This window comes from Aspergillus sclerotioniger (genome assembly GCF_003184525.1).
Source record: "Aspergillus sclerotioniger CBS 115572 chromosome Unknown BO94scaffold_7, whole genome shotgun sequence".
Lineage (NCBI taxonomy): Eukaryota > Fungi > Ascomycota > Eurotiomycetes > Eurotiales > Aspergillaceae > Aspergillus > Aspergillus sclerotioniger.
This window is the reverse complement of record NW_020290997.1, coordinates 462,406-478,288: the sequence shown is the minus strand read 5'-3', so window position 1 is coordinate 478,288 and position 15,883 is coordinate 462,406. Positions and strand designations below refer to the sequence as shown.

At 50.4% G+C, this 15,883-nt stretch overlaps 3 protein-coding genes across 3 annotated transcripts; all 3 read right to left on the bottom strand.

The window, feature by feature from the left end:
* Positions 1–3,912: 3,912 nt before the first annotated feature.
* Positions 3,913–6,089, bottom strand: BO94DRAFT_615947 (sodium:solute symporter family protein; the record flags this gene model as incomplete). The annotated part of the gene is made up of 3 exons (XM_025616782.1): positions 3,913–4,011; positions 4,073–5,133; positions 5,189–6,089. 3 exons carry the CDS (start codon positions 6,087–6,089, stop codon positions 3,913–3,915), a joined length of 2,061 nt encoding a protein of 686 aa, XP_025469869.1.
* Positions 6,090–6,610: 521 nt separating this feature from the next.
* BO94DRAFT_615945 (uncharacterized protein) lies at positions 6,611–8,290 on the bottom strand (the record flags this gene model as incomplete). Its single annotated transcript, XM_025616781.1, has 4 exons — positions 6,611–7,175; positions 7,261–7,533; positions 7,564–7,720; positions 8,158–8,290. 4 exons carry the CDS (start codon positions 8,288–8,290, stop codon positions 6,611–6,613), a joined length of 1,128 nt encoding a protein of 375 aa, XP_025469868.1.
* A 2,915-nt stretch (positions 8,291–11,205) lies between these two features.
* On the bottom strand, positions 11,206–15,713 carry BO94DRAFT_487644 (5-oxoprolinase; the record flags this gene model as incomplete). The annotated part of the gene is made up of 8 exons (XM_025609046.1): positions 11,206–12,251; positions 12,308–12,509; positions 12,557–12,835; positions 12,913–13,019; positions 13,070–14,163; positions 14,223–15,384; positions 15,432–15,617; positions 15,671–15,713. The coding sequence occupies 8 exons, from the start codon at positions 15,711–15,713 to the stop codon at positions 11,437–11,439; spliced, it is 3,888 nt and encodes a 1,295-aa protein (XP_025469867.1). The 3' UTR covers positions 11,206–11,436.
* Positions 15,714–15,883: the final 170 nt, after the last annotated feature.

Sequence of the window (15,883 nt, the reverse complement as noted above, 5' to 3'; positions counted from 1 at the left end):
ATAGTCCTCAATGAACTGCCTCTTTAGATCTTCTTCAAACAGTCAGAAATATCCACAACCTTCAGTGCCTTTAACCTCGTCTCGGCCGCCTCTCGGTCTTGTTGACCATCATCAGCGGATTTATAAACATGAAATGACCCATTGGACGTGACATCGCTTTCAACATAGGCTGCATACCCTCTGGGCTCCATAGGCTCTTGAGGATCCACTTGCATTCGTCCATAAATGCCCCCTCGTTTGTTGTTGAGAGAGATGTGCACGCCTCGATATCCACATCTACTCGCCTCTTCAGATCTTCTTCGTACAGTCGTAAATACCGAGGGCCGATCTCATTCGCGGCCTGCTCCAGCACCTTGAGCATCATCCCAATCCACTGTCCCTTTGTTGACTATGACCAGGAAGTTAGACACAGCACAGACCATGGCCCGTTAGCTGTAACGCCGCACTTTGATCTCAGCCTTGCGATATTCCCATGTCCTTGTATTAAGTCCAGATGTCATTGAACTTCCTCTTCAGATCTTCCTCATACAGTAGAGGCTGCTGGCATATTTGAGAACCGTGGGGGTTTCGCGGACACCCTCCCCTAACCTGTATGGATCAGCCATCTGATCCCATCAGGCAGCACCAATATGGGCCCTCAATATAGAAACAGTAGATGACCAGGAAGTAATGTGATGAAGCTGAGTTGATATATGTGGAAGAAATCTTTCTAGGAGAGTTAGAGAGGGATTAGGCCTCCTCTCATACCTGTGTGGGATTTCTTGCCAAGATCTAGCTCTCAGAGACATACAATTTCATGGACAGGTTCGACGCAGCGACATATGCCACAACGGATTTAAGCACCCGGGAGTAAGACCGTATGCTTCCTGTTGATTTGGAAGCGGTCATCAATTGTGAGAGTTCTCCCGTCCAAGTTGGGAAGATCACTCTTGCCAGGTGAACCCTTCATGAGGGAATCCTGGATGCCAAGTTCAGCGGATGGGTTGGTCGGTGGTAGTGAGTGGCCAAAGCACCAGTAGCACGGATTGCAAAGCCCAGACCTTGTTAAACATGATCCGTCCGTTTACTTATGTAATTTCGAAAACAGAAATGGCTTCTGCCCATCGAGTTCGTAGCAGCGAGAATCAGTCTTTCTGATGCAAGTTTAGATATTGCACCCCTCAGCATGTTCTCCTGGTGCGTGACAGCAAGCAGGTGTATGATTACCATCCTCATCTTCCATTCCTAGAAAGGTATACCATGAGTGGCCACACACTCGAGGTACAGCTTGCACCACCCAAACCTTGTTAAACATAATTCAATCCTGATATGTAACATATCGTTTCTCTTCTCATGGTTTTCATAACAGCAAACGCCACAGAGATACAATTGGTGTACCTCTATGAGTTCCCTCCTGTTGTCCAAAGCCAAATGCCAGAACCACATTCTCCAGGTCGCGAAGGCACTGATAAAGTGGCGGCTGCAAACCCCAAAGCTCAGCCGCCAATGCCGTCATATAGCATCCAATCTCTCATACCAATTGAAAGTGCTTCTGCCTGAGACCAAGCACCACTACCACAGGATTTCCCTTCCAAGTTCAACACCGCGGAGCCACCAACATCGTCGATGCAACTACCACATGAACTCCTTGCAGACCCAGGAACCATCACACTGCAATGCGTGCTGGCTTTACTTCATAGCCACGGATAGAATATGTGATCCGTGGCCATCCTCGTCCTAACAAATGGTCGACTCCGGATTGGCATAATCCCTATATTCCCCGAGCTGATCTTTCCGATCCGATCCAATATGAGATCCATGACCATCCTCATCCGTAAGATCACCCATCTTCTAGACTGAGATGATTGCTTTACCCCGTACGAGGCATGACATACACCGGTTCTCCCGTTCTCTGTATCAAAATCCTCGATAAGAATTCATCTATTCCCCATGGACCATGCCAGGCCCAAGAACCAACCCTTGTCTGGCAATTGGTATACACGCCACAGACACACATAAATACAAGTCTCAATTGCAAGTGCAGGTTCATCCAGCTATGGTCCGCTTCTCGGACCGACATTATGTTTTCCTTCCCGCGAGCCGCTGGTTGGTTTCCTGATGGGTTCCTCCGCTCCCTGTATGCATATCCTTGAACTCCCTGGATTGGATATGTGTCAGACCACGGGACCATGAAAGTGTGCAGCTGGGACGGACTTCATGTCCACAGAGGATGGAGATTCCGAGTGAAATCTCGGACTTTTCTCAGCGAGTTTCAATTTTTCGGAGTGGCATTATCCTTTCTTCTTCACGCGCTTGTGATTAACGCAACACGTGTTTTCTTTGTTGTCTGAATCGATTTGTGGTAAGTGGCGCGTCCAGAGTACATCGGACTCGTCGTCGGAGGTGAGGCATGATTTGGTTAGAAGAAGCACGGAAGATGCTTCGCTTCAGGAATCTGCTCTATTCGTGGATGCCTGTGAGTATGTGGTTGTTGAGATAGGAAGAGGATAGGAGGAGGTGTGACTGACTCTCTTGATGGAAGGCTGTCTCGTGAGGACTGGAGTAGAGTGGAGATGAGGAATTAATGAAAGAGGGCCTGGCTCGTGGCCAGTAGAGGGCTTTGTATAGATAAAAGAGTGTTTCCTTTGTGTTGAGGGCTGACCTGGATGGAGTAGAGTGGAGATGAGGAATTAATGAAAGAGGGCCTGGCTCGTGGCCAGCTGAGCGGTTTGTATATATATAAAAGAGACTTTTTTGTATTTTTGTTTTTTTGATTTTTTGCTTTTTTGTTTTGTGTGTTAGTTTGGATGCAGGATGAGGGGAGACATTGCCTTTATATATCCCTTTTTCCTGGATGCATTGTGGCTAATAAGGCGATAGCTTCCGAGTAAATGCTTGCATGTAGGGATTCTCCGGAATAGCATTGGGGTCTTGGGCTTGAGTGAGGCTAGGGTCAGGTAGTATTTCGCGGCTGGCTGTCGGTACATTCCACATCTTATTGGATGTCTCCAGTGAGGACTTAGCTGTAGTAATGATATTTCCCCCCTTCGTGTAACAACATTATTAATCAGAGATCTGGAACCAGATCGAACATTAAACCAAGTTACACAATTACGACCGCCTAATATGGCCACATGCTGCAACCTCCCCAGTCATGCTGTAACTCTCGCTGTATTCCCATATGCTACCTAAGATTCCTAGGAAATTTCCTCTGGCTTTCAGGGTAAGCCCGAGATCGACGCAAAGTATTAAGGCTCTACCAAATAGGTCTACAGAAAGAGGAAAGTGACTGAAAGTATTCTTGCGAGCACCGACTCCACTCTAATCATCTATCTCCTTTTTCCTGGATGCTAGGTATACTGTGTGCGTGTCCTATCACGTCATGTTTCCCGAATGGTTAGGGCAAGCTATAGGAAATATCCTTTAATTACCCTCGGAAGGACAATGACGACAGTTAACGTAAAGATTGATTTAGTGGTTGTCTGTATGCAAGCTAAAGGTTATCTCAGAGCCCCCCACATCTGCATGTGACTCACAACCTCCCTCAACACTGTATCGATGACAAAAGAGTATGTTATGGTTTTGAAATGACATATTGCGTCAGCGAAACCTATAGGAAGTTACTGACAAAGAGCGTTCTTCAAACTCTGAAGAAATGCATATCAAGTTGCCTCTACCGCATGGAGATTAATTCTTTCCGCTAGATGAGCTAGATGAGCACCCCGCCAGATCTGAATGAATCTTTTGCGTTGTTTAATAATCAATCATCTCTATGATCTCTAATCGACGAGAAAAGATCCTCTACGGTGGCCGCCGACGAACCCACCTTGTCAGATGAAGACAAGTCAATATCAACAGTCTCAGCATAGACCAGACATTCTAAACCATATCGCTTCAAGAAACGATACATAGAGAAACCTACCACCACAACCCTCACACACCCTCCTCCACTCCCCTTTGTTCCTTCTTCTCTCCCCAGATATCCCCCCAAACCCCCCTCGAAATATACCTCAAAGCACCCGCACTCTCAACCTAAACCATCATCAGCAAATCAACCCCCCAAGTCATCATCATCAATCAAATAAACACTTACCACCGGATAAACCACGCAAATAATCACACTCATCCACACCCAAATGAGGGAAACAACTACCCACCCCGTAAAGAACTCTTTCGTATACACGTACCGCGTCCCGAACAAGGTAAACGGAACGAGAATCACCGCAACACCAATGAAAACACCATTAGCTGTCCAGGCAATTCGTTCTGCCTTTCGGACGAGAACCGGGTCCATGGGTTCGATGGCGTCTGTTTCGAGGTATTGGATGATTTCGTTTTGAGGTTCGGCTTTTTGTGGGGGCGCGTCGTTTGATGCGGGGGTTGTGAGGATATCTGTAGTTTGTTTCTCGTTTGGTGGGTGCTCTGTTGTGGGTTCTTTGGACTGGATGGGGATGCCTGTTATACTACCTGTCTTTTCTGTATCTGGGATACGCTTGCCAGGGAAGAGTAGACTCAAACAAACAGCCGAAATAGTTCCAACTCCGAACGAGGCTAGATTACCAGCTACTGCATTCGTGGCATCGCCCGTCGTCGCAACACTAATCCCCCCTGACCGTTTCCATGACGTGACAAACCATACGATCAGCCCCAGGCTGAATCCAATCCAGGGTGCTGCGATGGCTGCGACAGTGGACATGCGGTCCCAGAGGAGGATCAGGCCGACTGGAATGGCGGCTCCACCGACGATTACACCGAGCACGGTCAAGAGCCAGGTGAGACTGACTCCTGCGGCATTGAGGATGCAACAGAAAGCGGCCAGGATGATGGCGTAGATGACGATCCCCCAGTGGCTGACGCGGACGAGGGTGGCAGAGTCGGTGTTGGGACGGATGTAGGTTTTGTACACGTCGAAGGTGAGGAGGGAGGAGACGGCGATGAGTTCGGCGGAGGTGGAGCTGGTTACGGCCATGAAGAGGAGGATGAGCATTAGGACGGCGCCGCCTTTTCCGAGGAGGGTGATTGCGGTGGCTGGGGCGGACAGGCCGGCGTCGATTTGTTCGGCAGAGAGGGGATTGGGGTAGGTGGGGAAGGATGGGTTGGTTGTTAGGGCTGCGCAACCTAGGCCCATTGCTGTGGCAAAGCCGAACGGGATTCCTGGTCCTGTGTTGGTGGGATGTTATTGGAGATGAAGGTTGGGTTTGATGCTTACCGTACCATGCAAGCCCGCCGAGCATGTATGCTTTAACAGAGGATTCGGGTCGTGAGGCAATTGCGCGTTGCCAGTAGGCCTGGTCGAGCCAGACGGTGCTGAAGCCAGAGACAAAGATGTCTACGGCGAATATGAGACCGCCGACGGAGCGGAATGCGAGGTATGATCCATCTGTGTTGCGATCGATGGGCATGTTCTTGGACGCTTCTTGTAGCAGGTCGTACAGCCTTCCTGGGCTTCCAATCAAATCACTTGTGGCGGACACTGAGAAGCCGAAGACCAAGATCGCGATGAATAGGATGATGGTGTGGGTGTAATCAGCGATGAAGGTGGCGCGCAATCCTCCGACAATGACATATGCTGCGACAACCGCAGGGATGAGGAAGATTGCTGCATACACGTTCATCCCGGTTAAGGCTGCGACGACCTGTGCGCCACCGAGGACCAAACACGCGCTGACCAACAGATTGGTTGCCAGTCCATTATACAAGTAAGTTAGATGGGCAACATTGCCATGTCGAGTGAGGACGATCTCCGGCATGGTGTGCGCACCGGGCGCATTGGCTTTGATTTTGACGGCGATGAGAGCAAAAAGTAAGATCTGCAGGGTTCCGATGGCGCCATACCACATGGGTCCACACACGCCATAGGAATAGGCGAAGGTCGAGCTGGTCAAAAGTGTCGCTGACCACGTCCATGATGAAACAATGCCGGCTGAAATCAGACCCGGCTTTACGGACCGTGATGCTGTGTTGAATTCCTCCGCCCGATGGGTGGAAAATTGAGTGTAGCGATTCTGTAACCACGAGATACCGAGCATAAACAAGGCAAAGATGCCCCCGATGCCAATGACTATCCCGTAGCCGGCGCCGGGTGGAAGAACCTGGAGCTCCTGACCCATGGTGAATTGAAAATTGCGGTATGGATGGCTCTATTGTGCGAGAGGTTAGCTGCGCAGATATAAACCCCGCACTCGGGCTTATCATGGCTCGGGATGATATCTGATGCCTGGCCCGGCCGTTGGTGGACAGGAATGGGGTCGTCGATAACGAAGGCATTCCCTGTCAGCCCTCACCAATCGGGCGCCGATCTGCGCCTTATCGCGTTGGAGCAGATCAGATCAGCATTTCATTTGGAGACCCTGCCGTTGGAGTAGCCCGATAAGCACTGACCTCTCTTATCGAGGTTCTAGAGCAGTCCCAGGATCTCCGAAATCCACGTCAATCATTGGGTCAGTCGTTCCATTTCAGAGCCATGGCAGGTCATCCGATGATACAATCTACAGCCAATGACATCCCGGGTCCGTAATTAGCAGGCATACGCATTATCCAGAATTTCAATCCAAAGTCATCAGAATGAACCTTTGCAGTCAATGCGTTACTCTCATCAGGCATCAGCAGAAGCGAAGGATCTTTGACATCCTCAGCCTTGAACGCCTCTCCATGCCTCACCAATCGGGATGCGGAATTTCAAGACGCCTCTCGATCCCTCGGTGGGATACCCCGGCTGTGACAAATCCAACCGTTTTAAGATATCCGTGATGTCATCCATCGCCTTGTCGACCTGTGAAAGACAACTGCCCACCCTTACAACAGTGTCGACTATCAGCCCGCCGGCTAACAATATCGCTTTGTTGTCTGGATCCACCGAGATGCTTGCTTCACTATCACCTGTTGCGCGGTATTTCTGTTCTGATGGCCATCCTGAGATCGTTGTAGGGTACCGGTTGGCAGTCCAATCCGGTATCCAGGATGGAAAACGGCGCGAAGAGGATAATCCCCGGGCACGAGAAAGTAGTTCTAGCCCTTTTCCACGAACTGCGAACTTCGAAGCATACTCAAACACAATAAAATCCGTGCTAAACCCCTCGGCATCTGCTGCGATATTGAGCAACGTGAACAGCCTGTCGCGTCTGAGTGTGGACTTTGCATGCTGGAAAAGTTCGAATAGATCCAACAGCTCATACTTCTCGTTATTTTCGATACATCTGCCGTGTTAGGCCTAGACTGAGTACTGGAATGAGATTACGAGTTGCCGGAATTCTTAGGCTCTTAATCGAAGACTCGGCATACGTCTCGCATATGTGTACTGCATCGTAAAGCTTTTCCCATGACAGCTTCTCGGAGCCACAGACGACATGGAGCTCTCTCGCAAGAATGACATCTTGAATCACCCACGATCGGACAAACCAGGGCCTTGCGAAGAGTTTAATGATAGCACCCCAGATATTCTTCTCAAGCCTCGACACCGCGCTCGGTGAGACAGTAATACTCCGCAAGGCGTTCATGGCGAGACTACTCTCTTTAGCTTCATCCCCAACCCAGCCAAAAACCTGCGTGGCCTCACTATATATCGTTGGCAGCAATCTGATTTACTGTGACTTCTCCGTTGCGTCAGCCTGACTGATTGAGATACTGTCAGCCCAGATGTCGATGGATCCTTCAGCCTGTTGAGTCCGGGTCAACGCATCGTATAACGACGCAGTGATAGCGACGTCGCCTTCGCCTGTGCGGACGGAATACGGCTTCAATGCTGGACCCCAAGTTTATGACAGGGCAGTAAAGCATGGGTTTTCGTCCAAACATATGTACGATATATTCCTGTGAAGCGTTCTTTCATCATTCCGACCACCTAATCTCAACAACCTGATGTGTCTGGGTGATTCTAAGCGACGGGACTTATAATGGCCTGCGGAGTCATCCTCCACAAGGGACAAGGTTAGACTATCGGTAAGTGTGTCAGTCAATTTCGTCACATAATGATCGCCCGATACTGTTAACTCGAGCCTTCCGGTTGTATACAAACTCCAGGTGTCTACAAAGATTGCCATCTCCGGCGAAGCATAGATGTTATAGAGGTGGACCAGAATATATATTTCGTCGCTTGCAGCTTCGTTCAACGACGCCACCCGTGCCTAGTAGATTAACGTCAACACTATTGCTCTGTGACTTCCACGGGTTGCTGCATACCATTTGAAAGTTCTTCTGGTGGGTTGGGAATGATGAGTTCAAATCCCCCGATGTGACCTGAACGTCCACACGATAGGTAATGGGTTTGTCTGTCCAATTCCTGGCACGGTCGCATCCATATTGTACAAGACATTCGGTGAGGAGGGAGCAATTGCGCAGCTTAAATGCAGTGTGAGTCACATCTGGGCCATCTTCGCGCGTGAATGAAGGATTGCACGGGCTGGCCCAATGCGAGTCGGGTGCGTAAGACAATTCCAGAACCTGGCCGATTATTTATTGGGCTCTTTCATTTTCCTGAACACTCCTATATTCTGTGCTGATTCGTTCGATATGCTTTCTTGCAGTGCCTCTTGGATCTGGACATGAACCTTCCATGCTGGTACCTCCTGTTGTCGTGAACGGTACCAGCCATTTTTCCGTGTGAGTGTCCAAGGATAGCAGTCTGGGACCCGCGATTTTCTGACCGTCAAGGTCATGCACACCACACTCTCAAGCAATGTATTGTGAAGAATATGCTCGCGCTATGCTCAAATAGACACGAGCGATATGCTCAGCCGTACAGGCTCTCCAATCTGCCCGCGTTTGAAATATCGTAGCCAACTCGCTCCAGCACGAGGCGGGGCAAAGATCGATTCACCTGCTAGGTCATTGTTACTGCAGGGCGATCGAGCAGGTCCGAGCACATCATCGGCAAAGGAAGCATCGACATTTTCCTTGAGCTAATGAGAGTAACGCGACCCGCGCGGGGATCCCGTCAGCCCCGCCACATTCTGGAGGACCAGAACCTCCCTTAAACAACTATATATGGTATGTTTATTCCTGCGGTTGGCTCGAAGGTATGATCTGTGGTGTCATAATATGGAAAGGAATCATCCTTGGAGATTGAGTGACTAGCAGCATCTCGAGAAGGGGAAAGGAAGGGAAGGCGGCCTCACTTTGGACCGTATTCCTGCAGATTTGGACCGCATTTTGAACCGTAATTGGAATAGTGTTTCTTAATACTGCTATTCCTATAGAGGAAACTAGTACCTGTTTCAAGATTCGTCTTTATAGTATTTTTAAACAATCTGGCTGTCTGATTGGTTGTTTAACTAGCTGTCTTACCGGTCGGTCTTCTTCCTCTTCTTCATTACCTGCCTTGTTGAATGATATATATGACTTAGCTGATAATGACGCTTAAACATGTATTTAATTAGATATTTTAGTATTATTAATCAAATCAGTCAATAAAATAGCTATTTTAACAGTATAATATACGTAATTGTAGTACGAATTTCAGGAAATCACCTCATCATGACACAAGTAACATCCTTGTGGAAAAAAATCATTCTACGCGCCAGTATGGCATACAATACGCCTACTATGCATAATTCTAAGCCAGTCAGTTCAGCAGAGTCTTCTGATCAACTAGGGAGCTGCGAATTACAGTATCCAATTGGTAACCAGTGCGGGATACATAGTAGCCACTCATGAGGTGTGTATCGCCGAGAGTGTGTAGGCGACTGGCCAAAACGGCTTGTTTCGCCAGCCTTGTAGTCTAGGCGCCTCAGCCATCTACGGTGAGGTATTAATAGCCGCATCCATGTTGTCGGGCACGGTGCCAAAAGAGACCGCAGCAAATCAGCTGTATCTGTGTACGCAGAGCATGGATTGTTGAGTCATTCTATGTCCTAATAGACATCTGATCTGCCGTCGAGCGTGATAACTGTGTTACATGGCATAAGCGCCGAGTCTGACTGCGAGAGTTGGGTCCCTGTCATATCACCCGCGTGGGGTGAAGGCGCGACATATAACCGATATGGAGCTACGAAGGCCTAAACATAGACAGGCGCCGTACAGGACCACTGGCCGTGAACCAGCCATATCCAATCAAGAGAGATACCTGTGAGATGATGGGCGCTTCAAGTCGTCGCTAGAGGGGTCGAAAGCACCCTAGAGCGAGCTGCATTGTTTCCGATTAGGAAGGCTGAGCACTATAGTACGGTGCCGCGGTCGACATCCTGGTGGGGGTTTTCTTCCGGGGGGAGGGTCGACTGCACTGAAAATCAAGATTGGCTTGGCGCATAGGGCTTCGGATCGACAAGAGTTCATGAGACCGTGGCCCAATAGAGAACACTCGACCCGGAAGATACGGAAGATACAGTTTGCGGCGAATGCAAGGCTTTGTCTAGGCCTCCGATATCTTAGGGCTGCCAGCCCCACTGGGGAATGCGTCACCCTACATTCAGTACCGGAAAATGGATTGGCAAGACATGAAACCGAACGAAGGGTCTAGGATTGGCGAGAGGGGAACAGGCCATTGCATTAGGGGGCGCTTATCCCATCTTTCCCGCCGCCGGATGTCCGAAAGGCACTGCCACGATCCATTTCCGCAACCAATCACATTGGTGGCTCGGCCCTGCGGCTACAATAGCACTACTATGTAGTATCTACATGGTGGGTCTTGTCCCGTCGAGTCATCCGTTCCGGCCGCTGTCAAGCTATTTGATACCATACCGCCAGCCTGACCTCACCACAAGGTAGAAAGGCTCACGCCAAGGCATACTAGAACAGTGCAGCCTGGAATAGATTGGCGGCGCTCTTTCTGGCGCCCCCACGGGCATGCATCTGCCGCATCAGTGCCGTTGAGGGAATTAGTAGCCATCCAGGTCCGGCTCCAAGATACCTTCTTTCCACAGCCTCCTGGGAAGCTTTGTTGCTCAGTCCCACGCCCGCCTTGACCTGGAAGGAGAGTCGTCATGCCAGCCTGCTCTGGAATACATCGCCAAGTTCGTCTTTGTCTCGTTTGCCTCAGTGAATTTCGTTCTCTTGAATCTTCCTCTTCTTGTAAGAGGATCTTCCTTTCGTTCTGTCTTCATGGCCATTAGATGGACATGTAGATACAATCAAATCCTCACCCCCCGCCTTTCAGAACGAGCACAAACCCACTGCCTTTGGCATCGTAATGTTTAAGGTCATAAACATGCACCTCAGGCTGCTGCATCCGGAATTCGGTAAGTCCCGAGGCCCTGGATAAGGCCCTTTTGTATTTCTTATTAGATGGAAAACCTGCGCCGAACCTTAGGAAGATGCTCAATGTAAATAGCTAATAGTTCTGCCTGGCAATTTCATGCGAGATAGGCCGAAAGTGAAAAAGGTGTGTGGTTAACAGGACCAGTTTCCCTTGCAGAGAGTCTCAAGGAATAACAAAGCCCTCATAGATCACAGCCAATACAGTCTCGTACTCCGCCATTCTTATTTACATCTCCTTGGGTATGGCACAACCACCCAGAGCCTTCATTACACCTGTTCGGCCAAACTCCTCGTCGCCTCCACCGACCCATTCGCAATCGGTATAAATCCCCTGCTCTCCTTCGCACCATCTCCCACTCTAGTATCACGATCTTCAACCCTCCCATACCCCCCGCCCCCCGGCGTCTCAATCACCAACCGATCCCCCTCCGAAACCGCCACCGAGTTCTTCCCCCCAATCGACACCCTCGTCCCAGACTCCCCTTTAATCCACAAATTCAACCCACTCACTCCATCACCCCCACCATTCATCCCATACGGCCGAAACGCTCTCCTCTCAGACAGTATCGACGCCATCATCGGAATCCGAAACTCCACATCCCGAATCACCCCATCACCCCCCTTATACCTTCCACACCCTCCACTCCCAGCCCTGAAGCAGAACCTCCTCAACAACACCGGATATCTCCGTTCCAAAGACTCAGGGTCTGTAATCCGCGTATTGGTCATGTTCGTATGAACACCGTTCGTCCCGGACCAAGTTGGCCCTGCACCGCTACCGCCCGCGATAGTCTCATAGTATCCGAAGTCATCAGTCCCAAAAGAGAAGTTATTCATGCATCCTTGACTTGCGGCGCAGACCCGGAGGGTTTTGAAAATCACGTCGACGATTCGTTGCGAGGTGAGGACGTTGCCTGCGCAGACGGCGGAGGTGGGAGCCGGGTTGAGGAGACTGGGTTTGGGGATGTGGACGGTGACGGGGGCAAGGCAGCCGTGGTTGAGTGGGATGTCGGAGTCGACCATGCAGCGGAGGGAGAAGATGATGGCGGAGTGGGTGATGGCGATGGGAGCGTTCCAGTTTCCTGGGGTTGTTAGAAGGGAGGACTTAGGGTAGTGGGGAGTGGGGGTGAGGGCTTACCGTAGACTTGGGGTCCGGTGCCGGTGAAGTCGAAGACCGCGGAACCGTCGTTCTCGTTGAGGGTTACTTTGAGGTGGATTGGGGTTCCGTCGTCCATGTAGTCGGTCCCTATGAGTTCGGTGTGGTGGAAGTCTCGTGCGAGGCGTTTGAAGAGGTTGCGGATGGCGAGCTCGGCCGAGGATTGGATGGCTTTCATGTAGACCTGAGGAGATTAGTGGTGTGGTAGGTGGTAGGTGGTACAGGGCTTACTTGAACGACATCCATGGAGTATTCTTGAATTAGCTGGTGGATGAGACGGATGCCACAGTGGTTCGCGGCTACTTGGGCTTTCAGGTCCGTTAGGTTGTCTTGATATCGTCGGGTGCCGCTGGAGCCAGGGTGTTTGGCGGGCTCTTCGCAGAGTAGTTGGGAAAGACCAATTTCATCGAGGATGCCATCGCGTATCAGGAGGAATGATTCGAATAAGGCCCCTTCTTCGTTGAGGTGCTTTGAGGTGGGTGGCATGGAACCGGGTAGGATACCGCCGATCTTGGTTGTTTAGCTCTTCTTCTTAAAAAAGGGGGCAGTCGAAAGAATATGAAGGGGGGGATAGATAATATACATACATCAGCATGATGACCTCTTGAAGCCGTCCAGAAGATTATATCCTCACCCCGGGCATCAAAAACAGGGGTGATAACAGTGAGGTCCGGGAGATGAGTGCCACCAAATTCTGCATATCACATATTAGCGAGCAAATAATGTTCTTGGGAGGGTACGTACCAGGCGCATTGGACAGTAAAACATCTCCTGCCTTCAGCTTTCCCTTCCATACCCCAATCTGACCCCTCACAGCAAAAGCCATACTGCCAATCATCGCAGGGACATGGGGAGCATTGGCAACCAGGGAACCATCGGGACTGAATACAGCGCAACTAAAATCAAGGCGCTCTTTGATATTGGCACTCACGCTCACCTGCTGTAATACTCGACCCATTTGTTCGACTACGCTCATAAACCGATAACGAAAGACGGATAGTTGGACTAGGTCGATAGTGTCTACGGAAACGATGCGACCCTTTTCATTGCTGACGTCTATTATCAGTTTGTCGAGTTCGGATGTTGCTGATGACTCGGGGCCCACGAGGATGGTTTGCGTTTTGTCGACGACGAGGGCTGGGCCTTGGACTTTCTGTCCTGAAGGAATAGAATTAAGGATGTAGACAGGGGTGTTAGTCCATCCGATTTGGTCGAAGTAAACACTGTTAGTAGACCGTGGAGCTGCACTGTCCGCCAGAATCTGTTTTGCTGCGACTGGAATTGGGACATCAGGTGAAGGAGATTCGAAAGATCTTCGGCCCACGACACGCACGCGAATGCTATCAACAAACACCTGCCGGTTAGTTGGGGTGAAGCCAAATTGCTGGTGATGAGCATCGACGAATAATTGCAACATATTCTGGCTTGGATCTACAGCGATCATGATAGTTGTTTCACTTCCGTCGTATCTCATGTTGAGGAAACACTCCACGTCGACGTTGAGTATCCCATCGTTGCCTAGCATGTCTTTGGTTGAATCTGACAGATCCTCCAGGTCGGTCAAGATGGTCTGTATATTGACGGAGTCGTAGGCTTTAGCACAAGGTCTTTGACCTTCCTGCACGACATCGGCTAATCCAATTCCATAGGCGGATAGAATTGAGGAGTGCTTGTGGATCAAGACCTTTTTGATTCCGAGAAGCTCAGCAATGGCGCAGGCATGCTGACCTCCCGCTCCGCCGAAGGATGCCAAATGATGCTTTGTTGTATCATAACCGCGAGCCTCGGTGAGGCTTCTAATAGGGCCACACATCGCGGAGTTTGCGACGTCGAGGAACCTGGAACGTGTTACCCCATCAATTCTTGTACCAAGATTGCATAGTATGAATTTTCCTACCCTTGTGCCACCTTGGCCCAGGTCATTGACTTGCCTGTGTCCTGATTCATCGTTGCAGTCAACGCTTCAAATTTGGAAATCACAATGTCACGGTCCAACGGCTCATCCTCGTTTGGACCGAACACGGAGGGAAAGTACTCCGGAATTAATCTCCCAAGAGCGAGATTGGCATCCGTGACAGTCAAGGGCCCGCCCTTTCGATAACACGCAGGCCCAGGGTCAGACGACGCGCTCTCCGGACCGACAGACATGAGTCCATCGCGCCAGAACAAGATGCTGCCTCCACCGGCGGCGATCGTGTTGATGTTCAGTTGCGGTGTCTGCATCGAGATCCCGGCGGTGGTTGTCTCGAAAATATGGTCCAAAGCTCCGTCATACCGACTGACGTCTGTGCTAGTACCTCCCATATCGAACCCGATCAAAGGAGCCTTGTTGACCTCGTCGTAGCAGGTGCGTGCATACCCTACAACACCACCAGCCGGACCGGAAAGGATGGAATGCAGTCCGGAGAGTCTATTTGCTGGGACCAGTCCACCATCTGATTGCATAAACTCGAGCATTGTGTCCGAGTTGTGGATATCGGGGAAACTGGTCAGGAATTGCCTCAGATATCGCTCGATGGTCGGCGTGAGATAGCCATCAATCACTGCCGAGTTACCTCGGGGCACTATCTTCGTTCGTTGGGATACAACATGCGATAGCGAGACGTTCTCAAACCCAATTTGTTGTGCCAGGTCTCGAATTTGAACTTCGTGGTCGGGGAACGTGTAGGCGTGCATCAGACACACTGCGATCGACCTAAAGCCGTCCGCGTATATCTTCCTTAGATATCGCTCGGTTGACTCGAGGTCCAGCGATCTGATGATTTGCACTGTCTCCCCGGATGTGCCCGCAACCTCCCTTTCTACCAGTGGCGAGGACAAATCCAGACTTCGCAGATCGGTATCGGTGCAGTTTCGGAGAGCCACGCGCTCGTCCACCTCGAATACATCGGAGTAGAGTGTCTCGGGCCTCCGGATCGAGAGGTCAAACATGAACGGTCGCGACTGATTGCCTATCTCCAGCAAATCTCTAAAACCCGCTGTGATCAAGAGAGCGGTGCGCTCGCCCTTTCTCTCCAACAACGCATTCGTCGCGACGGTCGTTCCCATACGGATAGACTCTGAGCAGAGGTTAACGAAAGGAGCCAATTCAATTCGATGCTCCTACCAATGTCTTTTGTATCCAACCCAGTTCCGCGAGGAATGCTCGTGCCGCAGTAGACCTCCAAGACGCGTCGGATGGCCTCCGTAGGGGCATCGTCATAGTTCTTAGGATCGATTGAAAGGATCTTCACGATGATATCCTCCTTGCCGGGAACCTTGCAGATGCAGTCGGTGAATGTTCCGCCACGGTCTGCACGGTCGGGTCAGTATCCCGAGAATCTTCCGAGGCTTATTTTAACCAACCTATAGAGATACGCAGCTTCTGACGGGGTGCTACACTGGGCATGATGACTGGTTGAAGGAATGATGATGAGCAATTGCAGCAAGTCTGGGGTAAAAACGTCTACTAATATGAGGGTATCTAAATAGTCTCGGACAGGCCCATCGGTCAAAAGTGGAGGGAAGGTGGAGTACAACCCCCCTCGTTATCTCCATCGACTCATCCGACCACTCAAG